Raw genomic sequence first — 25163 nt, 5'->3', positions numbered from 1 at the left:
TGATTTCCCCATTTATGCCACAGAATGTACCGACCTTGGTAATAGGAAAACTTTCTTTGATGCTGGGCTCTAACTGCAGCTTGTGAAATGAGGAAAGGAAGTGTGTATAAAATCAGTGAGTGAAACCTGTGCTAAAGGGATTTAGATTAATCTGTTTCCACTTCTCTAGTGCTTTACGGTTTCCAAATTCAGATTCCCTACAGATACAACTGTAAGCAAATATTTTCCCTCCCGTTCCCCCCCCCCCCCAAAAATGCCCTCATATTTTAGATTCTAATTTTATCCTAGTCAGGATTAACACTTTCAAGAACTCCTTGTGTGTATCTTGCAGCTCTAACCCAAAGTGGGCTGTGCCCATTAAAGCTCATGATACCATCTACATGTTTTAGTTAGTTTATAAAGTGCTACCAGACCATTTGTTGTTTTTTAAGTTTATCCTGTACAGACTAACTCGGCTACCCCCTGAAGCTTATTTTTCTCATGTGAGTAGTGAAGTTAATGAGACTCCACACAGGAGAAAGGCCCAACCCTGTAAATCTGACTGCAATATCCTAGATTTAAAATGTTTATACAAGTTCTTCTAAGAGCATAAAAGCAGAATTGTTTTACATGATTAGTTTTTCATGGGGTGTGCTGGAGGACAGAAGGAGGAAAACATTTAAATGATAATTAAGGCTTTACTCTTGCATCTGGCTCTACCCTCGGCATATTTTAATACTATGCATGCCCAGTTGCAGGATCCGGGTCTAAAACACACACCAAGGTGACAGAGGTAGTATATTTTATTAGCTCATCTTCCGTTGATGAGAGACAAGCTTTTGAGACACACAAAGCTCTTCTTCAGGTGACTAATTCTCGGGGATCTCCCTATGAAAAGGAGGCTCTATGGAACACTGTCGGAAACAGGCTCCCTGATCCTGCTCTGAGCTCCACCGCCCGGCAAAAATCAATACCAGGCCAAAACCAAAGTCCACGAAGCGCTCAGTAATGAACACACGGGGGCAGGGGGAGGTAGCGGGATGAATAGCAATGCAAAGCAGCTGCTCCCGCCTGCCCTGTTCTCCGGCTGCAGTTCGCCACGGCTGCCGGCAGGTGGCGCGCGCATCGCGAAGCTGCCGATGCCTCTTGTCCCGCGTCGGGCACCGTAGCCCCCTTCCCCCGCTCTGGCCTCCTTGTTCAAGATGGCGGCGGCGGCCGGGGGAGGGGGCCCCGTGCGGCTCCGGCTGCTCTTTGACTACCCGCCGCCGGGGAGCCCGGGCTGCTCGCTGTGCTGGCTGCTGCTGGAGCCCAGCCAAGTGCGCCTGGTCACCGACCTCATCAGCCTCATCCGGGACAAGTTCGGCTTCAGCCGCCGGGCTCAGCTCAGCCTCTTCCTGGAGGGGGCGCTGCTGCCGCCCACCGAGAGCGCGCGCCTGGTGCGGGACAACGACTCCCTCAGGTAGCGGCCAGGCACGAGGCTCGCTCAGAGACTGGGGGCGGGGTCAGGCAGCTGGAAGGCGCGAGGCGGCGGCGGGGGGTCAGAGGGAGGGGAAGGCTCGAGGCAGGGGGGGGGAGAGGGTCAGAGGGGGGGAAGGCGCGAGGCAGCGGGGGGGGGAGTCGGAGGGGAAGGCGCGAGGCAGTGGGGGGGAGAGGGTCAGAGGGGGGGAAGGCGCGAGGCAGCGGGGGGGGGAGTCGGAGGGGAAGGCGCGAGGCAGCGGGGGGGAGAGGGTCAGAGGGAGGGGGAGGCAGCGGGGGGGGGGGAGGTGCCAGCCTCCCAGAAGTGTGGGGGGAGGAGGGAGGGTCCCTCAGGTAAGAACATAAGAACGGCCATACTGGGTCAGAGAACGGTTCATCCAGCCCAGTGTCCTGTCTGCCGACCGTGGCCAATGCCAGATGCCCCAGAGAGAGGGAACACAATAGATAATCCTCACTCGATCCCTCCCCCACCTCCAGACAAACAGAGGCTAGGGACACTGTTCCTACCCATCCCGGCTAATAGCCATTGGTGGACCTAACCTCCGTGAATCTATCTGCCGCTCTTTAGAACCCTGTTAAAGTCCTCGCCTTCACCACATCCTCTGGCAAGGAGTTCCACAGGTGGACTGTGCACTGAGCAAAGAAGAACATCCTTCTGTTGGTTTTAAACCTGCTGCCGTTTAATTTCATTTGGTGATCCTTAGTTCTTATATTGTGGGAATAAGCAAATAATTTCCTTATTCGCTTTTTCCACACCGGTCATGACTAAATCTGTTAATGGCCCTGATTAACCGCAGCTACCATAACGCCACTACCCCACATGCTCTGCATTTAAAACTCAGAGTTTAAAATGAAGAGCATTCAGGGGAGCTGTCTGCCACCCATGATACAGAGGCAACAGTGCAGGGTGGCAGGTGGGGAGCCAGTCTAAAAACCTGAGCTCCCCACGAACAAAGGCTACTCTGTGTGATTCAAAGAACTAGATAAATTTATGGAGGTTAGGTCCATCCATACTTATTAGTCAGAATGGGTAGGAATGGTATTGCTAGCTTCTGTTTGTCAAAGGCTGGAAATGGATGAAAGGAGAGGGATCACTTGATTACCTGTTTCTGTTCACTACCTCTGGGGCATATGACATTGGCCACTACTGAAAGACAGAATACTGGGCTTAGATGGACCATTGGTCTGATCCGGTATGGCCGTTCTTATGTGTCACAGGCAGCAGTGCAAGATGGCAGGCAGGAGCCGGTCTGCCTGGGGAACCAATTTTTAAACTGGCTCCTCTCACGGACGGGTTTCTGCCTGCCACCCTGCGCTGCTGCTTCTGATACAGAGGTAGCAGAGTGGGGCTGGGAGCGCACTGACTGCTGGCCCCATCTCCAGGGGCCATTGAATAATCTGCTAACAATTGTTGTGATTACACAATTACTAAATTAAACAATTTGAAACATCCCTACTCTATTCTCCTTGTGCAGACACCTTTTAATACCTTTCAAATCATATCATCTGGTCATATTGTAGCCGAAGTTTTAACACTCTTTTGAAAAGCACATTTATTGTTGTCTGGAAGTCCTCTTAAAATCTTGAGATTTTGGAGGCAGGTTTAGAGTGGTATACAAACTCTGTGCCTCAGCCCAAATATCAGAAGTTTGGCAGGTGTGGTGAGAGGAAATCTGGGGTGCATGGCAAGGCTTCTATGCTGCTGGAGGACAGTATAACCCATATTCCCTGCAGATTGCCCACTGAGTGCCCTTAATACATGGCATCTGCACTAGGGATTTAAAATCCTATGTAGTTGGTTAAGTGGTTAAAGGTGGTGATAACTAATTAACTGATTAAAGGGAGCTAGGCAGTGGAGTTGGTGCACCCTCTCTCCCAACCCCACAGGAGCAGCCCCTGCCTGAAATGCACCCAGGCATGCTGTGGACAGAGGCTGCTCTGGAGAGCCAGAGCAGCCCCTGAATGAAGAGTGTCTGCTGCAGAGAAGCTGTTCCATCCAGGCTAGAATGCCCTTGTGCACGGCAGGCCTGGTGGGGCTGGAACAGCCCCCTTCACGCTATGGGCAAGAATCTACTCCATCTCCCACCCCTTAATCGGAACCGGTAAGAATCCCTTGTTAAGGGGGATGCTTATTGGTTAACCTTTTACATCCCTAATTTATGCTGGCATGTGGATCGCTTGGGCACCAGGGATGTGTTGCAGTGTGCACTACCCCTTTTCCCACACATGAGCATTTGGGGATTAAGGGTGTAAGTGACTAGTCGAGTAACTACTCGCTTTCCCTCCCCCCTCCGTGCTGCCTCTGTATTGGGGGAGGTTCCCACAGCACTGACTCTGCGGTGGACAGAGGAGGCAAAGGCTCAGTGGTCTGAGATCCAGCTTGCACCAGGTCCTGGACCTACCCCCCACTGCAGCTCCGCATTTTAAATGTAGTAAGAGCCAGGTGGGCAGATAGTGGAAGCCGGCTTCCACTATCTGCCCACCTGGCTCTTACTACATTTAAACTGCAAAGCTGCAGTGAGAATAGGTCCAGGAAACAACACAATCTGGGACTTAGCAGACCCGCATGAGCCAGGGCTGGGACCTACCGCTGCTGCGGCTCTGCAGTTTAAATGTAGTAGGAGCCGGGCTGCCTCCACACCTGGCTTTTGCTACATTTAAACTGCAGAGCCACTTCAGGGAAATTTATCAGCTAATTGTGTAGTAAATACAAATTTTATCAACTGCACAATTAGTCAGTTACCCACTTCTTAACATCCTTACTGGGGATTTTAGGCTGTTTGACAGTTTAATCTTTGGCGTACTTTGTTTTTGAGATTAGTTTGTTTCCATCTCTTCGTCTGCTGAGTTAATATTTTTTAGCTCCTACGTGAATAGCTATGACATCCTAGACCAGTGGTCTCCAACCTTTTTACACCCAAGATCACTTTTTAACTCAGTCCCGCCCTCTCTTCTCCTGTCCATCACTTGCTATCTCCAGCCCTTATACACTCTGTTAAACAGTTTATTTTTAAATTATGCAATATATAAAATTAAAATCACGTTTATAGTTATGAAATAAATGGTCTTTTTAATTCATGCTATTTAAATGTCAAATGAAGCATTTACAATTATACATTTTGTTCTCTGCTATTTTGTAAATCTAAAATCAAGTATTGATAAGTATATATTTTTTCTTCCAATAACAAAGTCTCAGTGTGACACCTGTGACTGAACAGTATCTGTCAGTGTCTTGAAGTCTGGGTTGTAGTCTGAGTTTGCTAGTCGTATACAGTCCATCAGATGGGCATCTGTGATCCTGCGCTCAGCTTGGGAAGCTTGCTCCAGCACAGCTGGAGCTAGACGCAGCCTCCCTGGGCTAAGCGCAGGGCAGCCAGGCTGGAGGGAAGAGAAGTGGCTGCCTGGGCAGCTGGCCATGGCGCTCAGCCTGGGTGCACCAAGCTCCATGTGGGCAGGCGCAGAGGAGAAGCCGCCAATCAGCTGGAGCGTGGGGTAGCCTCTTTCAGCTGAAAGCCAAAGTCAGCTTGCTGGGGTGATTCAGCCCTCCCGACGTCTCAGCTCCCAGCATTCTCGCAGCTACTCGCCTGTGTTGTTGCTCGGTGAGTAGCAGCTCCTCAAATGAGGAAATCTAATGTAAATGTTCTGCGCAGGCACACAGTTCAGAGAGGGCTCAAGAGATACTCTTAGAGCCCCTGAGATCTACCGGTAGATCACGATCTACTGGTTGGTGACCACGGTCCTAGACCGTAGTCTAATAACTATTTTAAACTCAGTATGTAGAAAGGAATATTAATGTACTAGTTGTACTGAACATTGGTTTATTGTCTTTTTGACAGAGTTAAATTGGAAAAGATAGTTTCAGATAGTTGTGATGAGATTGGTAATGGTATAATTTACTCATCAAGAAAAGAGAGAAAAAAATATAGCCAAAAGTTGGAAGTGGAGGGGAATGCTAAAAGTGAAGATGACAGACACAGAAGGAAAAAGAAGAAGAAACAGAGCCCTGAACATCTTTCTTGTAAGGAAGAGGACTCTGTAAATGTTCAAGACACTCGGAAAAAGTCCAAGAAAAGAAAAAGAAAAGATGTGAATGAAAGAAATGATATCGCAGGAGGAAATGATGACAGCAGTCTTGATGAGTCCAAAAAACTTAAAAAAAAGTCCGAGGGAAAGAAAGATCTGGAAACAGAAAGAAAGGATGCTAAGCAGAGAAAAACAAGGCCAATTAGAGAAAAGACTGTTTTAGAAAAAGCCAACCACAATTTCCCTCTGAATCCTAGTAAAAGTAGCTCAGTAAAAAACATTGCAGCACAGTCTAGCAAAAAGAGGGAAGGAATTTCAGATCGTGATTCCTCCAGCACATCATCTGACAGTGAAATGGATATGAAACAAAATAAATCCTCACATAAACCTATGGCAGCAATGCTACACAGAGACAAATCCCAACTTGCAAATTCTGTTATAAAAACTGTTGTTGCTAGTAAAGTTACTGCCAAGTCTACAGATGAAAATTTCCCCAAGACTGCAATTAGTAAAAAAACTAAACCCCAGTCCTCTAGTTCAGATTCTAACTCTAGTATAGAGATGGAAGAAGAGCAGCAGCAGCAAAGCAATGACTCAAAGGGAAAACTGCTGCCTAAAAATCCCCCAGTTGTGAACATTATGGCAAAGTCCCCCAAAGCAAAGACCTCTTCTTCGGAGTCTGATAGTTCAGATTCAGAGACATTTGTTATTAAAAAGCCCATAGCAAATGTTGGCTTCAATAAATCCTTAGTAAGAAGTGGTGGTAAACAGTTGCCAGCTAGCAATCAAGGACCAGCTGTAAACTCCAGCAGTTTTGGAAGGGGACTTGGTAGAGGAGAGGATAACTTCTGGAGAGGACATAGGGGCCGGGGGTGTCGTGCGGTGATCCGGGGTCGGGGCCGTGGCCGTGGCCGTGGAGAAAGCAATAGCTTCTTCTTTAACTATGGCGATGAAAACCAGAAACATCAGCAGTTAAATGAAGAAGCAACAAACACTTCTGTTGTTATCCAGGTGAGTGACTATTTATGTCCACATAACATATTTTTATAAAGTTTTTATTAATTTATAGTTTTCTTACTAAAATTTCAGTAATTAAATATACAGAAATGCAGAAATATCACTAGCTCTTTTATAGTGTTTCGCAACACTAGATCTCAAAGCACTTAACAAAGAAGGTTGGTATCTTTATGCTCATTTTACAGATATGAAAATTGAAGCAAGGAAAAGAGATTTGGCCAAGATCATTCATGAGCCTGGTGTCAGAAATGGGAATAGAACCCACATTTTGTGAATCCAGATTAAGTGCTCTGCGCTGCCTCTCTCATCTAGGCTACTTCTACACTGCAGAGCTATTTCGGGATACCTTTGGTATCCCGAAATAGCTATTCTATGTCGTAATAGAAAGTCTGTTATATCAAAATATAATAGGTTCACTATTCCAATATTCCTGTAAACCTCATTGCACGAGAGTTAAAGGAAGTTTCAGAATAGCGCTTTATTTCAAAGTTACCTTGAAATAAGCTACACAGTTTGATCATAAATACCAAGAACAAATAAAAATGAAAAGAACAAGAGCAATATAAAGAATACAACTCTGTTGTTCATTTAGTTACGGCCAGTTGACTCATATTGTGACCAAGTGTTTATAAATACTATTTTTTGTACATTATACACAGCTTGTGTTCTACCTCTTGGTTTGAATTAGATCCCTACCAAATTCATGCTACATTTTGGTCAGTCTCATGGTTATAGGATTTTTAAAATAATACGTTTTATGATATCAGCTATTTAAGTCTGAAATTTAAAGGTGCTGTTATTGTATGAGTCCTGACTCAAAATGGAGTTATGAATGGGTTGCTGGGTTACTCTTACTTCTGCACTGCTGCTGACAGTGGCATCACCTTCAGAGCTGGGCAGCTACAATGCGGTGGCTGTTGGCTGGAAGCTCAGCTCTGAAGGTAGAACCTTCACCAGCAGTGATGCAGAAGGATGGCATGGTATGGTTGCTGCCTTGAACAGCTTGACTGTCATTCAGCAGCCGCCACTCTCTGGCCGCTCAACTCTGAAGTCAGTGCAGAAGTAAGGATGGCAATATAGCAATCCCTCTAAAATGGGTGGGGAACCTCAGGCCTGAGGGCCAGATGTGGCCTTCAGCTTGCCTGGATCCAGCCCCCAAGGCTCTGGGCCCTCCCCAGCATTAGGGAGCCTGGGCTGGTCTCCTGGCCAGGAGCAAACAAAATCTACTAGGCTGGACCCACATAGCCTCTGGCGTGTGAGTGCAATGTGAGGAGTGTTTCTTTCCTTCTCATTCAGGAGCCACAGTGAGGGTTTTTTTTTCTGCTTCTCACTTGTGTGTGTACCCCAACTGATTTTTCTGTGGGTCAGTGGCCCCCAACCCCAAAAAAGTTCACCACCCCTGCTCTAAAATAACCATGTGACCCACTCACCCCTCACAACTCCCCTTTGGGTCAGGATCTCCAATTTGAGAAATGCTGCTCTTCCTCTTGAAATCTGTAAAGTAAAGGGTCATCTTCTTCTTAAAACCTTGTACTCTGAGTGGACATCTACAAGTCTCCTCCATTTCACTCTGTCTTGAGACACAACTTCCAGCTGACTCCAGGAGTACCCCAGTTGTTGTCCTTCAATCTCAGTAGATCTTCTCCATGTTGTCTGAGGTCTTTCTCTTTTGCGTTTTCCTTGCGGGTTCAATGTGAGAGCTTGACGGACTATGCGGGATGATGGTTTTCTGAGTGTGTGGCCTAGTCATCCCCACTTTCTTCTCTTGATTTGAAAGTAAAGGGTAAAAGCACATGACATTAACATTGCTTATTAGCTTTTGTTAATTAAGTAATTGAATCACTGGGTTTAATGTTTATTTCACAGAATCCAGTGGAAGTTCCAAAGAGGGACTACAGTGTACTACCTCTATTAGCTGCCCCTCCACAATTAGGGGAAAAAATTGCCTTTAAGGTAAGGAAATCCTAAAATACATTGTGGTATTAGTGTGGCTCAGAACTCTTTCAGATGTGCCAGTATAGTACATTTTGCAAGATATAACACAACTAGCTCAGATGTGACACCCCTCAAATTTTACAGTGTTCAGACTTGCATTATTTAATGACTATTGGTCTAGAAGTATATGTTTTTATTTATTTGGATACACAGTTATCCTAGTTTGCTCTAGCTTGTAAGTAAGCGGAGGAAAAATGAGTCTCAGAAGGATTGACATTACCACCTTTCCAGTTGAACTATAAAACTAGGCCTTCAACTATTAGGATGACAACTGGGTATCCAAAGAACCTCTTCTAATCTTTTTCAGTGAATGACATTTCTGTCTAAATCTTTTTCTAAGAAATCTGGAACTCTGACTGGTTCAAAGTCCTCTAAGCCTTCTGGTATGTCTTATATTTGCAAGTAGATTTAAAAGTATTTATTAATTTCTCTAACCAAGTATTTTCTTGAATAAATGAACCTGCTACAGTTTTTGATTGTGCATATATTTTAAAACAAGAAGATTGATCCAGCATTGCTTGGATCCTTAATTTTTTTTAAAATAAAATGAAAATGTACATGCTTCATTTAAATCATTGTTCTGGGGGATGAGGGGTTCAGTATGCAGGCTGCCCAGGGAAGAGAGGATTACTCCAGCCTCCTCTCGCTGCAGCACTTTGGCACCAGGTGAGAGGTGCCTATCCATGGCGTCTCCAGCTTTGGTGGGCATAGCCATGAGGGAGGTGAATGTACCCTGGTTGGGGTAGGGCCAGGTTCCTCTGCATTGCAGTGCTCTCCAACCAGAGTGAGGACTGCAGCAAACTTTGCACTTCCCCTCCTTCCCTGATGAAGGGGAACAGCCAGGAATGTTCCCATATAGATCAGGAATGGAAGACCTTCAGCTCTCCACTTCTCTCTACAAGGCATTGTGGGAGGCTTGGGGCTCAGGTAGTCCTGGAGCTGGAGGTGGCACCGTCAGCCAACCTCTTTCACCTGCCTAGTGGTTTTGTCTCTTTTCTGTGTGGTTTTCTGAAAAGCAATCCCATTCCAGGCACATCCATTTTCCTGGTACAGCCAAGAACCTTTAACTTGCTTTAAGTTACAAGAGGAAGCTACATACTAAATTTGGTGGTCCTAGCTCTTACCATTTAGGAGGAGTGCTTGAACAAACGCCATAAATGGGTGGTTGGACAGACAGACAAACACTCTCAAATAAATGTAAGATTGTCTTTATAGTAAGACAATTGATTGTTGCTTTACATTTTAGAAAGCTTTGATCTAATGCAGTGGTCACCAGCCAGTAGATTGGGATCTACTGGTAGATCTTGCAGCCTCTGACAGGTGATCCTGACTGGTTTGTTCAAGAGGCTATCAAGTGCTGGCATTTCATCTGCCCCTCTCAGCATTGCCGTGCTGCTCCTTCCCTTTGCCTTGGGGCTGTCCCCACCCCCAGGAGCCTCATGCTTGCTGTGAAGAGCAGGGAAGGGAGAGGAGGGGGCACTGTATTATATTTCCACAGGACAGGGAGTGGGGGCTGGAGTGGCATAACAGAGCTTGGGATGTAGGGAGTTTGCTGGTTGCTTTTGAGAGTGGTGCAAGGCCAGGGGAGAGCCTGTCTTAGCCTCACTGCATTACCACCCAGGAGCCACCTGTGGTAAGCAGTGCCCAGCTGGAGACAGCTCCAAACCCCTGCCCAGTCATGAACTCCCTCCTGCATCCCAAGTCTCAGTCCTGAGCCCCCTGGATTCAAACTCCCTTAAGAGCCTGTACCCTGAATAACCTCCTGTGCCCCAGCTCCCCATCTCAAGCTCAGCTCAGAGCCCCTCACACTCCAAATCCCTTAGTCCAAAACCCAGAGCCTGTGCCCCAGCCCTCTCTCCCTGCCTGGTGTAAGGGAGGCAGGAAGGAGGAAGGGAGGGAGGACAGAGTAAGCAGGGGCAGGGCCTTGGAGAAGGGTAATGAAGGAGCTGGGACAAGGGTATTTGGGTTTGAGGTAGATCCTGGATTACACTTAAATTAAAAAAGTGATCTTGTTGGAGACCACTGATCTAATACATTTAGAATCCTAGAACACTAGAACTGGAAGGGACCTCGAGAGGCCATTGAGTCCAGTCCCCTGCCCTCACGACAGGACCCGGTACTGATAGATGTCTATCTAACCTGCTCTTAAATATCTCCAGAGATGGAGATTCCAAAACCTCCCTAGGCAACTTATTCCAGTGTTGAACCACCCTGACAGTTAGGAAATTTTTCCTAATGTCCAACGTAAACCTCCCTTGCTGCAATTTAAGCCCATTGCTTCTTGTCCTATCCTCAGAGGCCAAGATGAACAATATTTCTCCCTCCTCCTTGTGACACCCTTTTAGATACCTGAAAACCGCTATTTAAGTTTATTTTGTTTTAACTTACTAGAATGATAACATAAGCAACAAAATATACCCTTCATCTCCACCTCAATTTCAGTAGGAATTCTGTATAATGGATCTTTCCCTCTGACTACTTGGTCAAGACTCAGATAATCAAGCTGACTTTGAACATTCCCAGAATACCTCTCTTTTCTCTGGATAAGCTGTCCTGATACAAACAAACCCCCCTGAAAGACCACCCCAGAGAGAAGTGCTTAACACACACTAAAATGAAGTCGCTATAAGAGCTAGATTCTACAGAAAGTGAAAATCCCCTTAAGTTACTATTTCATTCTGGGTGGTGTTTCAGTGACAGCATTGTAAAACTTACTCTAAAAATAATACTACTTCATTTCTAAAATCAATAACAAAGAAAACAGTCAGTGGTGCTAAGGAAGCTGTGCTCTTTCGAGGCCCAAGCTGAATGCGAAGCCACTGGAGAGATCAGTCATGGAATACTAGCTGCAGGATGAAGGAGCTCTTATGCAGTTCACCTCAATGACAGTGCCCAGACTGAATAGTAAGTGACATCAGCAAGGGCCAGAAGCAGGAGATACAATTTTTCAGGTTTTTTTTATTGATTTATATTTTCTTTTAGCAGCTTTTGGAATTAACAGAAAATTACACTCCTGAAGTATCTGACTACAAGGTATTTTTTCAAAAAATGTATGTATAATACTATAGTGGATAAGACAAGATTTTGGGAGAGTCTTGGATATTTTAAAATTCTGTGCATTATATCTTCCCCCCCAATCTTCATGTTGCTGTGCAAACTATTTCCAGTGTAAAAGAAAATTAATTACAAAATACAAAGATGTTCAAAATACTAACATGTTGTAATTAGAAGAATGCATGCAAACAATACTGCTGATTTAAGAGCAAACAATCTAAAATGTGAGGACAAATTCTAAGCTTTTGGATGCCAAAGAACATTGAAAGACTTGGTACAGGCCAAACCTCTCTAGTTTTGCAACCTTGGGACCTGACTGGTTCCGAATGAGAAAATTTTCTGGATCATGGGAGGTCAATATTGTCTAGCAGCATTACCAACACTTCAACTGCTTATTGGGCTGCTAAAGGCCATTTAGGGGTAAATTAGAGCTAAATAACAGCACAGAATCCTGAGAGCTAAGACTGGTGGCTGTAAACAAACTTTATGGGACTGGGAAACTTGGCCATACCCATGAAAAGTGGACATCCAGCTAATTAAAATAATTCTGGACAACGAATGTTTCTGGACAAGAGAGTTCTGGATTAAAGAGGTTCATCCTGTGTGTTAGTTTGAAGTTGTCAAGACATTTCATGGAATTATTAAAAATATACCTTTGTTTCAGTTTCAAAGAAAACTTGATTTATAGCTGAATGATTGCTATGTTAATCCACAGTAACGGTGGCAATAAAAGATTTGTGGTTTATTAGTATTACTAATTTCAGTTCAGTTATACTTTAACATATTTCAGAACTGGGCAAAAGACTTCATCAAATAGAAATATGTGCTCTAGCTGTGTTCAAGAATCTCTAGTGTAATATATGGAATACTTACCAAATTTGCTATGCTTCACCATAGGACTGTTCTTGTTTTTTTGAAGGAGGGAAAAATAATCAGTTGGAATGCTGAAAACAAACAGGTAGAACTTGAGATTCTTTCGTCTTCAGCAGGCAAGTGTATATAACTCCAGAAGTCAGTATGTAAATATCTGAAGTCATTTCTGCTGCAGTGGGAAAGTATCTGTAAAACAATAAGTTATAATTTTTGAGGCGCATTTTTTCCAGCATGCTAAAAAACCCAAAATTTTCCACAGACTAAAATAGTATCTTAAATACAGAAAATCCATAGCTCTTGCTTACTGTCTTGAAGTTGAATAGTAATAGAGATGTAGCCGAGTTAGTCTGGTGCAGCTGAAACAAAAGGCAGGACTATGCAGCACTTTAAAGACTAACAAGATGGTTTATTAGGTGATGAGCTTTCGTGGGCCAGACCCACTTCCTCAGATCAAATCTGAGGTCTAGGGATGTTAACTAGCAATTAATTTACTAGTCGAGTAGTCAATGGAATTTCCATCGACTACTCAACTTGTCGATAAGCACTTTCCACATTCTGCCTTTGAAATGTACAAGAGCCCCAGTGGGAAGCCCAGGGCCACCAGCAAGTCCCACCGACTCCGGGCTCCACGCAGGCACCTCTGCTTTGAAAGGCACAAGATCCCCTGCTGGGGACTTTTGTACATTTCAAAGCTGGCACACCTCAGGAAGCCCAGGGTCAGGTGGGGAGTCCTAGCTGATCCTGGGCTCAAAGTGGCAGCGCCACACTGAGTCTGAGGCAAACCGTGCAGAGTTGCACGGCATTTCATAGCAGCTTGGAGCCCAGGATCAGCTGACTCCCCAGCTGACCCCAGGCTCTGTGTGGTGCTGCCACTTTTAAGTACCCCCCTTTACTCCTCCCCCTTGCTGCCTCTATCTGATAGAGGCAGCAGGGGAGACGGGAGCAACTATCCTGTTGACTAGTCCTTTACATCCTGAGTATGGTCATTACTGCTCAACTGCTTCATTGATCCACTGGGGAGTAAATGATTGTAACGGTGTTTATTGTAATGTGTAATGCGGATTACAATGAACTTGACTAGCTTTTTAAATATTATATAACCATGTTTACCTTTGTATAAAACTAACTGAAAATCACTTTTTTTCTTGGTTAAGTGGTAAAAGAACCAGGAAAGTTTGATCTGGTGTACCAGTCTGCAGATGGAGCTGAAGTGATAGAATATGCTGTTTCTCAGGATACGAAGGTGTGTTAATAATCTTTAAATGGCTTTGTGATATGCACAGCTGAAACGTTATCAGTTGTTTGAAACTGTTCAGTGCAGCTAAGGAACGTACTTGTTTTAATGAAATTCCCATTTGTCGTATATCTCAATGAAAATTAGCAAAAACAAAAAAATCAATTTATAGTGATTAGTGTGTATTTATATTATAGCAATCAGTATTTCAGCGGTATACCTTATTTAATAACTCCCCAGGTGTATTGATGTATAGACACAATTTGCTGAATAAAATTGTGAAGACTTTTTTTCCCCTTAATATAACAAAATTCAGTATGTCTAAGCCTATCTGGCATTTTACTCTCCATACATGTGAAGATCTTCAGTGATTCAGTGGAATTCTGTGTGTATTGGGAAAGCAGAAAAGCAGAGTAGGAATTTTCTATAAAGACCTTTGTCCTATACTGATGCTTAATACCTTCTTAGCACAAATATAAACAATAAAAGAGAATGCCATCTATTTATTTCTCTTGTTGCCTTATTTTTAGATTGTGTATTAATTACATATGAATTTCCAGCTTATCACTTTGAGGGTTCTTGTCCAGTTATTACTTTGACAGGTTCTTATCTCAGGATTGGGCCCAATATTTAAATTATTTTATAGTTGGGAACCCTGATGTGCACGGTAGCAACACTTTTGTATATTTACAAATATAGTTTATTAATACATATAATATAGTCACAAACTCCCCAACTTAAGATAGATAGGAAATGCACATCTATATTTCCATATATTGACACTATTCCTTTTAAAACAACCTGAAATGTGTTATCCATTATCTTCCGCATCATCATCACCTTCCCAGTCATTACCAGTGACCATCATTCTGGTACATCTTGTCCTGCTGCCCTTAGGCTGGGATCCCACTTTTATAATATATTATGCGGCTGAAGTTATGTTTGAGGCATATTGTGTACAGCATATTTCCTTTTTTCATTTGTATTTCCTCACCTTACTCATGGTTAAGTGTCTTTTTCCTATAGGTCAGTTCACTATCATGGACCCTTTTGTTTCACATTTGTTATTTGACCTGTTTTTTTTTCTGGTTTTCCAAGTTGTGGTGTACCTGTTAAGTTTGAGGGTGTACTTGTAAGTCCCTGTGCTATTAAATGTTGCTTTATCTTATCGCTATCTATCTAGGTAAAGGGTTCTGAATATATGCTTGTTGATTAGACTATCTAGATGAAAGGTCCCAAACATATGTAAGCTACCTGTGCTATGTGGGTGAAGCACATTTATGCCTGAAACCTAACTTTGCCTTAGCTCAACATACAGGATATGGCCTGCAGATCCCTTCCACTAAAGCCAAACTACTTTAATATACATCTATTATAACCTATTATAATAAACACATAATCAAACCATAAGGAAGTAAGAAATCTGTAAGAAATGTATATCTATAGGCAAGCAAGCAGGTTAATTCAATAGGCTACACTCGCCATGCTAAATATTATACGTTTGTTTCAGAGAACAGAAAGCTGGGATGCACTGATTGAGCCAAGACTGATTATTGAACCTTTGCCTACTAGTGAATCGACTACTGAGAACGTGAAGCTCTAAGATGTGAACTCATTTCCCATATGTGTACATAGTTGCATGGACTCACTGTTTTGTGAAGTACTTTCTTTTGGGTGTTGAAGACAACAAATATGCTGATGGATATTTTTCAATAAATAATTTTAAAATGAAATTGTGTATAAGAAATTATAAATACAATTTTGGTGTATTTAATATAGAACAGTACATTTGCCACTCTTTTAAAAATTGTTTTTAATAAAACAGCAGTTTTTCTGTCAAACACCCATGAGCTACATGTTCAGGAATTATTTGCTCATGGATAGGAAATGCAGGAATGTCATTAAAATCATTAGCTCCAGTTCAGTTTATTCTCTGAAAGGATGTAGTAATATAATAACAATAGAAAGATAATTAACTATAAGGATAACTTAAAATAACATTTATAATTAGTCACAAATCCAATAAACTAACAGTACACACATCCCACTTCTCAGTGTACTATCTTCCTCCACTGCTGTAAGGCATAAATCGGGGGTGGGGGACACGTCAGGCCCGGGGTCTGGATGTGGCCCCCAGCTTGCCTGGATCTAACTCCCGAGGCTCAGCATTGGGGACCCCCCTCTGGTTCTCCAGCCTCCCTGCCACTCTCACCTGCTGGCTGGAGCGCACACAATTTACTAGCCTGCCCCCGCAACTGCCTTGGCTCTAGTGTGCAAGGGGAGTCTTTCTCCTTCTCATTCAGGGGCTTCTGTCTTTGTTTCACACTTGTGTGCAGCCCCCTCCAACTGATTTTTCTATGGGTTAGCAGGCCCCCGACCCAAAAATGGTTCCGGCCCCTCCCGCCCCCCTTTATCTCCTCTTGGGACAAATGCTATTTCTTGCAGTTCCATATCTTGGATCTGAACATCTCAAGGGACTTCACGGATATTAAGTCCTTTTACCCCTGAGAGGTTGGTAGTAGGTATCTTCCCTTTGCAGATGGGGAAACGGAAAACCTTATGTAAAACAAGGGGCAGAACAAGCACTAGAATACAGGAGTCCAACACTTCTAGGCAGTGCTACCTCCTGTGTGTATTGATTTCTATGAACTTCTTTAAAAAACCATATTGCCCTTTGTGTTGATCAGTTTCATTGTCCTATGCTGAGTGTCCTTACCTTCCTTCTCAAATCCCATCTTATTCAGTCCCTTCCAGTATTATTCTTACTACTTTTTCATTATTGTTGATATTGTGGTAGCACCTACAAGGCCTGATTATGTGCCATTGTGCTAAGCAGCATACAGACACAAAAGATAACCTTGTTTCAAAGACCTCTTAATCTTAAGTATGAGACATAAGAAAACAACTAGATATAACAGGCTTCTGAAATATTGTCTGTCATAGGCTGCTTATCTGGTTTTGTAATCTATTTGGGTTAGGGAATTTCTTATCTGTAACCATGTAAATGTACAAAATTCTTTGATTTTTTTTTTTTAACTGTATAAATACAGGACATGCAAAAGATGTTAACATTCCAACATGATCAGTTCGGATATTTTTGGTTATTTTTCATTTGGTGGTGTTTTGTGTTTCAATATTAACTTTTTAAAATTCAGAAAACAGGATTAATATATAAATGAAAAACTGTTTAGTTTAAATTGAAAGTATACAAAAGAATCAAAGAAGATATTTGAGCCAAATAGTAAGTCTTATCCCCAAAAGTTAGTTTACCAACTGCTAATTGTTTTTCATTTCCACAAAAGAACTACAAACAATTTATTTAAATATAGATTTTTTTAATATCGCAAAAGTGTCATCTGCTAACAATAGTCTTGACATTCAATATGCATTTTGTGCTACAGACCCACAACATGTTCTCCATTCTACAGCTGAATGTGAAACACAGTGTATCATCAATAAAAAGTGAAGTGTAAGTGCTTGGGAGGTTTTTGAAGATACACTTTTAGTAATTGTATATGGCCACTGCGTGGCAGTATTACAGAATATTTAATTATTCTAAATCTTGGTTGTATACTCCATCAAATCGCTCAACAAACACAAATCAAGTCCATTGATATGAAACAATGTTGTTTGAATAGACTGGATTTCAATTAAGTGAATGCAAAGTTTGTATAAAGTCATCTTATGGTTTTATTTCAATAGCTACTGAGTTAACATGCAATTTACCTTTATGCTAAATACCTTGGATTATTATAGCTTTAAGATCTTTTTTCTACATCTACATTTTGCTTGTATCTTGTATATCTTTAAAAATGACCAATGTAATTCAAAGTTTTCCAAGTTTACAAAATTCTGCTCGCTTAGGGGTAGTATTTTGTTGACTAGCAAGTCATTTGTATTCTAAATCACACCAAACGGTGAACAGATGTTGCAACTTGGCTGATATTTTCAAAAGAGTTTTTAAGGGTTGACATGTAGTCAATTGCAAATTAATGTCAATTTTACATTCTTGCATGTGCTGGTACAGTACTACCTTTTTTATTGTAAACAATAGAAATGATGAGTTATTTTGTATTGCATAATGTTTAGTAAAGGATTCCATTCTAAACCCTAATTTTTGGGACTAACAGTCTCCTTGCACACTTTCAGATTGGGGGTAAATTTAAGAACATAAGAATGGCCACACTGGGTGAGACCAATAGTCCATCCAGCCCAATATCCTATCCGCTGATAGTGACCAATACTAGGTGCCCTAGAGGAAGGGAACACAACAGGTAATCCTCACGTGGTTGCTCTCGTGTTACCTACCTCCAGAGAAACAAAGCTAGGGACACCATTCCTACCCAACCTGGCGAATAGCCATTGATGGACCTAACCTCCATGAATCCATCTGGCTCTTTTTTGAACCCTGTTAAAGTTCTAGACTTCACCACATCCTCTAGCAAGGAGTTCCAGAGGGGGTTGGCCGTACGCTGAGTGAAGAAAAACTTCAGTTTGTGTGAAACCTGCTGCCTATTAATTTCTTTTGGTGACCCCTAGTTCTTGTATTGTGGGAATAAAAACTTTTCCCTATTCACTTTTCCCACCCCAGTCATAATTTTATAGACCTCTATCATATCCCCCTTTAGTCTTTTTAATCTTTCTTCATAGGGGAGCCTTTCGTGAGGGACCTTCTCAAAGGCTTTCTGGAAATCTAAGTGTACTATATCCACCGGATCACCCTTTCCACATGTTTGTTGACCCCCTCAAAGAACTCTATCAGATTAGTTAGGCATGATTTCCATTTACAGAAACGTTTTCCCCTAAAATTATGTTCATCCATGTGTCTGACAATTTTATTCTTTACTATAGTTTCAAATAATTTTCCCGGTTCTGACATTAGACTTACTTTTCTCCCGTTGCCAGGATCATCTCTATAGCCCTTTTTAAATATTGACACCACGTTATTGAGTAAAGATTCCAGGCATTAGGTACAGAAGCTGATTTGAAAGATAGGTTACAAATCAGTTAATAGTTCCTCAATTTACCATTTTAGTTCTTCCAGAACTTTTGGGTGAATGCCACCTGGTCCTGGTGACTTGTTACTGTTTATCAATTCTTTCCAAAACCATCTCTAATGACACCTCAATCTGGGACAATTCCTCAGATTTACACCAAAAAAGAATGGCTCGGGTTTGGTAATCTTCCCCAATATCCTCAGCTGTGAAGACTGAAGCAAATAATTGATTTAGCTTCTCCGCAATGACCTTATCATCTTTCAGTGCTCCTTTAGCATCTCGATCATCCAAGGACCCCACTGATTGTTTAGCCGGCTTCCTTCTTCCCATGTACTCTATTAATAGACCCTGCCCTAAGAGAGATCTCTTTCCGATCCATGTGCTCCTCCTGAGTTTAAAAAGGTTGTAAAGTAGTTTTTAATGTTAAGTGCAAGCAGTCTGGTTCCATTTTGGTTTAGATGGAACCCATTCTTCCTGTATAGGCTCCCCCATCCCAAAAGTTTCCCCAGTTCCTAATAAATCTAAACCCCTCCTCTCTACACCATCATCTCATCCGTGCATTGAGACTCTGAAGCTCTGCCTGCCTACCAGCCCCTGTGAGTGGATCTAGAAGCATTTCAGAGAACACTGCCACAGAGAACCTGGATTTCAATCTCTTTCCTAGAAGCTTAAATTTGGCCTTCAGAACCTCTCCCCTACCCTTCCCTATGTCATTGGTACCTACATGTACCACGACCACCGGCTCTTCCCCAGCACTACACAAAAGTCTATCTAGATGTCACAATGCAACCTTCACACCAAGCAGGCAAGTCACTATATGGTTCTCCCAGTCATCACAGATGCAGCTATCTTGTGTTTCTAATGATCGAATTCCCCATTACTAACACTTGCCTTTTCCTAATGACTGGAGTTCCCTCCCCCGGAGATGTATCCTCAGTGTGAAAGGATACCATAACATTCTCTCCCAACTATGGGAACTATTTTGGAAAAGTTTGGTAAACAGTATTGTATGGTTTTCAAAAGTATTGCTCATGGAGTAGATTAAAATTGTTTTTGAAATTATTTTAATGGGCCATTGAAAAGAGATAATTTGAGGAAGTAGTAATTTCTCATGTAGTAATGCTAAACGCTGCAAGGGCAGATGAACCTGGACCTGTTCCAACTGGGGGACATGCACCCCTCCTCATTGGCTGTGCCCACAGGAGTTGCAGTAGCCATGGAAAAGTGTTCTCACCTGGCCCCAAGGTGTGGTGGTAAGAGAAGGCTTGGGTTATCCTCTGTCCCCGAGGCAGCCTGCATACTGAACCCTTATCCTCAGCCCCGCCCTGGAGCAATGATTTAAATGAAGCATGTACATTTTCATTTTCTTTTCCAAAAATAAACATTGAGTTAAGGACTCGGGCAGTGTTGGGTAAATCTTCTAGTATGTGATGTTTAAAGTTTCTACATTCTCATCTTGATATCAGTCCTTTACAAATGACAGCATAAAGAATCATTCATTTTTTAATCACAGGAGTTGGCCATAGGCCCATAGCATGGAAAAGTGCAGTGTCACTTTTAATCAGTGACTCAGCCCTGCACACATTATCTATTGCTCACTGTTTGCACTTTTCAGATATAACTTAGTAATATACAGAAGCAACAATCAGTGTACACAGAGAAAATGGGTGAAAGCTGCCTGAACAATGTGACAGTGCATACGAAGCAGAGCAGTCATTGAAGCAGGGAAACCCCAATAGAGTCAGAAGTTCAATTTCACTTGTACATGTAATCAAATTATCCAGATCTTTTTGGTTTAGAAATCAGATTGGACAGTTTAGGACAGTGTTTCTCAACTAGTGGTATGAGTATTCTTAGGGGTACTCCAGAGACGGGAGAGGGGGTACGTCAACACAACTGAAATTTGGAGAAAAGTGAATTTTTGTTTTAAGTTTTACAGCGCTTTATTATTTTTATAACTTTTACACCCAAAAATTTCATCACCCACCTGGCTATGATTAAGTTGTTTTAACAAATGTTGCAATGGTAAAAAAAAAAAATTGTCTGAAAAACTGTAGGTACTGAGGATAGTTACAATGATTTATTTTTTTTTGAAAAAGGGGTACTTGAGAAACACTGGTTTAGGAGTTAAGACTCTCATGAGCTTTCCAGTTTCAGTTGAGTCAGACATCAACGTGGCATCTGGTGAGTTTTCATAATCTCCACGTCTTATGCAAACTAGAAATGCAGAAAGCACAAAAATATAGATTGACTCAAGGAGTAGGGGATGTTTTTGATCTATTCTTAGACTGTTCTAGTCTGTTTGCTCATTTTTTCACATGAACAGCTATTAGGAATTTAAGTGGCACTCTTCCTTCTGAGTCAGTACTAAACCAGTCCCAGCATGGTGCTAGAAAAGCAATGGTAACCAAAAATAGGGCGTGGGTGGCATGAGTGTCCCTCCTTCACCTCAGTGGGCTGCAGCAACCTGTGGTCCACTGGGTTTCCTCCTGTGGCTCTGCGGCCTCCCTGTCTGCCCCTGCCTCTCATGCACCGGGGCGCTGGAGCCCCGCAATTCCTACCCCTTCCCTTCCCAGCATTTTTGGAGGGTGCAAATCACCTGGCTCACACTCCATCCATGCTCCTCCCCCTCTCAGAGCTTGAACAGTTACAAACAGCTGATTCATGGCATTCCAGCTCTGGGAGGGAGGGGAAGGAAGGGGGGAAGAGTGCAAATCAGGTGATTCGTGCACTCCAAAAGTGCTGGGAGGGAGGGGAAGAGTAGGAAGTATGGTTCTCTGGTGCCTCAGTGTGCAAGCGGCATGTGGGTGAGGGGGACAAATCGGTGGTCTGTGCTCCACAGGTAGATCCTCAGTGGATCATATGCAGTCTGTGGGCTCCAGGGTGCCCACCACTGTGTTAGAGGATAGTGTGGGGGGTGCGGGAGGGATTTCTAACGATTTATAATACGGGATCTAGACAATGTATGGTTATTAAAGATTCCATGTCACCTTTTGCAAGTGTAAGTAGTATTACTCTTTTCCAAATTCTAACTTTGGTAATAACACTGCCCATCTGAACTCTTTGCACACTTTTGATTATATACTTTCAGTATTGGCAACCCTTGACATTTTATGACAAGTCTCATGATATCTGGCATTTTCTGAACACACCAGAATCTCAGCTTTTTTATTTTAGAACAGGTTTTTAGTCTTCGTAATTATTAATAAACTTTTGAAAATGTGACCCTCTAAAGATGCAAATAGTCAATAAAAATACAGGCAGTTCCTGGGTTACATGGATCCGACTTACATCGGATCCCTACTTACAAACGGGGTGAGGCAACCCTGCACTAGCTGCTTCCCCCCAGCAGACCAGGGAGACGTGGAGAGGCTTTTCTCAGCAGACACCTCAGCTTGAGAATAAAGGACTGAGGGAAGTGAGGTGTGGGAGAATAAAACTGAGCTCTGGAGAAATGTTTGGCTAGAGTTTCCCCTACAATATGTGCCAGTTCCGACTTACATACAAATTCAACTTAAGAACAAACCTACAGTCCCTATCTTGTATGTAACCCAGGGAATTCCTGTAATCAAATGTGTTATTTTTAAAAATCCTATGATCTAAGTCAATCTCATGATTTCTATGAACTGACTTATGATTTTTGAAAGCTTTGGGGTTTATAATACTGTGTGATTCTAATCCTAAATTGTTGTGCAGTATTCCTTTGCTCTGTTGCAGCTGTTTTTTCCCATTGCAAAGGTGACCATTGTGTACTCAGAACAGTATTCTGAGGTCTTAAGAAATATTTATAAAATGTGTGGAGACAGTTGAATAGAAGTGCAAAGCAAAGTATTAATACTATTTTGTTACTATTTTTATTTTATTATACAGGTGTAGAAAAAGGACAGCATCCAACTGCAATCAGAAAAAAGCTAAAGTGAACTTCATTATTGCCTATTTATACTAATCAAACTTATTTTTTTCCTCCTATGGAAAGGTTAGCATAATGAAAGAATAAAGACTGAAATTTAGATGGTGGCATAGAGAGTACGGTTATTAAGTTTTCAGATGATACCAAGCTGGGAGGGGTTGCAACTGTCTTGGAGGATCAAATGATCTGGACAAACTGGAGAAATGGTCTGAGGTAAATAGGATGACGTTTAATAAAGACAAATGCAAAGTGCTCCACTTAGGAAGGAACAATCAGTTCGCACATACAGAATGGAAAGCCACTGTCTAGGAAGGAGTACTGCTGAAAGATCTAGGGCAGTGTTTCTCAACCTTTTTTTTTATAAATTACGCCTTTAAACAATATAAGTACCCCCAGTACCTACAGTTTTCAGACACACCATATTTTTTCTACCATTGCAACACATTTGTTTAAAAAACTTAATTGTAGCTGGGCGGGCGATGAAATTTTTGGGTGTAAAAATTACAAAAATAATAAAGCGCTGTAAAACTTAAAACAATAATTTAGTTTTCTCCAAATTTCAGTCGTGTTGATGTACCCCCCAGACTTCTCTCAAGTACCTCTAAGGGTACTGTACCACTGGTTGAGAAACACTCATCTAGGGGTAATAGTGGATCACAAGCTAAATATGAGTCAACAGTGTGACACTTGCAATAAAAGCAAACATGATTCTGGGATGCGTTAACAGGAATTTTGTGAGCAAGACACGTGAAGTCATTTTTTCTTTCTACTCTGCACTGATTAGGCCTCAATTGGAGCATTGTGTCCAATTCTGGGCACCACATTTCAAGGAAGATGTGGAGAAATTGGAGAAGGTCCAGAGAAGAGCAACAAAAATGATTAAAGGTCTAGAAAACATGAGCTGTGAGGCAAGGCTGAAGGAATTGGGCTTCTTTAGTTTCGAAAAGAGAAGACTAAGGGGATATGATAGCTGTTTTCAGATATCTAAAAGGGTATCACAGAGAGGAGGGGGGGAAATTGTTCTCCTTGGCCTCTGATGATAGGACAAGAAGCAATGGGCTTTAAACTGCAACAAGGAAGGTTTAGGTTGGACATTAACCACCCTGACAGGAAGTTCCTAAACACTGGAATAAATTGCCTAAGGAGGTTGTGGAATCCCCACCACTGGATATATTTAAGAGCCGGTTAGACAGACATCTATCATGGATATTATAGACTGTGCTTGGTCCTGCCATGAGGGCAGGGGACAGGACTTGATCACTCAAGGTCCCTTCTAGTTCTAGTATTCTTGGATTCTATACATTAGATTTAAAAAATCACAACATATAACCAGTCATGGATTTTAAAATAGCCATTCTTCTACAAATGAATTTTACTATACAATTACAGAGGGAGACTGCTGAACTGGCATTAATTTACAAATTTCACAAGGTCAACCTGGGCTTGAATAAATATATTAAATATTGGTTAATGCACTACAAAGCCAATTTCCCCTGCTTTTGACATACACATTTTCCCTACAAAAGCTACGAATGGGACAAATCCAGCTTATTTAATTTGCTTCATTAACACAGGTTCTACAATTGACAGGTAACTGCTTTTGCTGTTATATATATTGGATTATTTTATTTCCACGCCAACTCATCTGATGAGGTGTTTTTACCCATGAAAATTCATGATTCTATGTATATTTGTTAATCTCTAAAGTGCCAGAGGACTACTTGTTTTTAAAGTTACTGCCTAACACAACTACCCATCTGGAACATATCACCTGCACTTCACAATAAAATGTCAAAAAAATCATGTTGCAATATTTTTATATTGTAAATTCCTGTTGCTTTTTTATATCTTTCACTCATGTAATTTGCTTTCTTCTTAAACTCCTCACTCAGCTTTTCTGCATCTATGGCCCGGCGGGATGCATGAAGGAGTGGGGAAAGAAAAACATATTGCCACTTTGTATGGGCTTTTGCAAATCTTTTAACTCCAGAGCTGTGCTGTTCTTCATCCTGGCCATCCTAAAAGGAGGTGGGTTGAATTGAAGAGAGTGGAATCTCCATCCCTAGAGGTTTTAAAATCCAAGTTTGACAAAGCCCTGGCTGGGATGATTTAACAAATGGTCTGGTAGCATTTTATAGACTAACAAAACGTATAGATGGTATCATGAGTTTCTGTGGGCAAAGCCCACTTCTTCAGATGACCGGAGTTCCAGTCATTTGAAGAAGTGGGCTGTGCCCAGGAAAGCTCATGATACCATCTTATGTTTTGTTCGTCTATAAAATCCTACAGACCATTTGTTGTTTTTTAAGTTTATCCTGTACTAACTGGGCTACCCCCTGAAGCTTCTGGGATGGTTTAGGTGGGATTGGTCCTGCTTTTAGCAGCTGATTGGACTCCATGACCATCTGAGGTCTCTTCCAACAAACATTTGAACTATCTCATTACCAAGATAGTTTCCCCAATTATCACCTCTAATACCATTAACTCACAAACATCCCACTCTCCCTACCTCTAATATCATCAATTCACAGACACTTTACCTTCCTTCCTTCTCCCCCCCTGTATTCCCCTCCTGTTCTGCAATGTGATTTGTCCTTTTCATATT

At 42.2% G+C, this 25163-nt stretch overlaps 1 protein-coding gene across 5 annotated transcripts; it reads left to right on the top strand.

The window, feature by feature from the left end:
• Window positions 1-1135: 1135 nt before the first annotated feature.
• Window positions 1136-17759, top strand: COIL (coilin). 5 transcript variants are annotated; one of them, XM_075903838.1, is made up of 7 exons: window positions 1137-1438; window positions 5292-6489; window positions 8362-8448; window positions 11476-11523; window positions 12464-12533; window positions 13572-13660; window positions 15162-17759. In XM_075903838.1, exons 1-7 carry the CDS (start codon window positions 1182-1184, stop codon window positions 15252-15254), a joined length of 1842 nt encoding a protein of 613 aa, XP_075759953.1. In that variant the 5' UTR covers window positions 1137-1181; the 3' UTR covers window positions 15255-17759. The 5 variants fall into 5 exon arrangements, 3 of the variants coding, with proteins under 3 accessions (XP_075759955.1, XP_075759953.1, XP_075759952.1); XM_075903837.1 differs by having other exon boundaries at window positions 11473-11523; XR_012896880.1 differs by lacking the exons at window positions 13572-13660; window positions 15162-17759 and adding an exon at window positions 11288-11394 and having other exon boundaries at window positions 1136-1438.
• The last annotated feature ends 7404 nt before the right edge of the window (window positions 17760-25163 follow it).

This window comes from Pelodiscus sinensis, chromosome 20 (genome assembly GCF_049634645.1).
Source record: "Pelodiscus sinensis isolate JC-2024 chromosome 20, ASM4963464v1, whole genome shotgun sequence".
In the NCBI taxonomy this organism is placed as follows: domain Eukaryota; kingdom Metazoa; phylum Chordata; order Testudines; family Trionychidae; genus Pelodiscus; species Pelodiscus sinensis.
The sequence above is the reverse complement of the archived record's forward strand: the minus strand, read 5'-3'. Positions and strand labels throughout refer to the sequence as shown.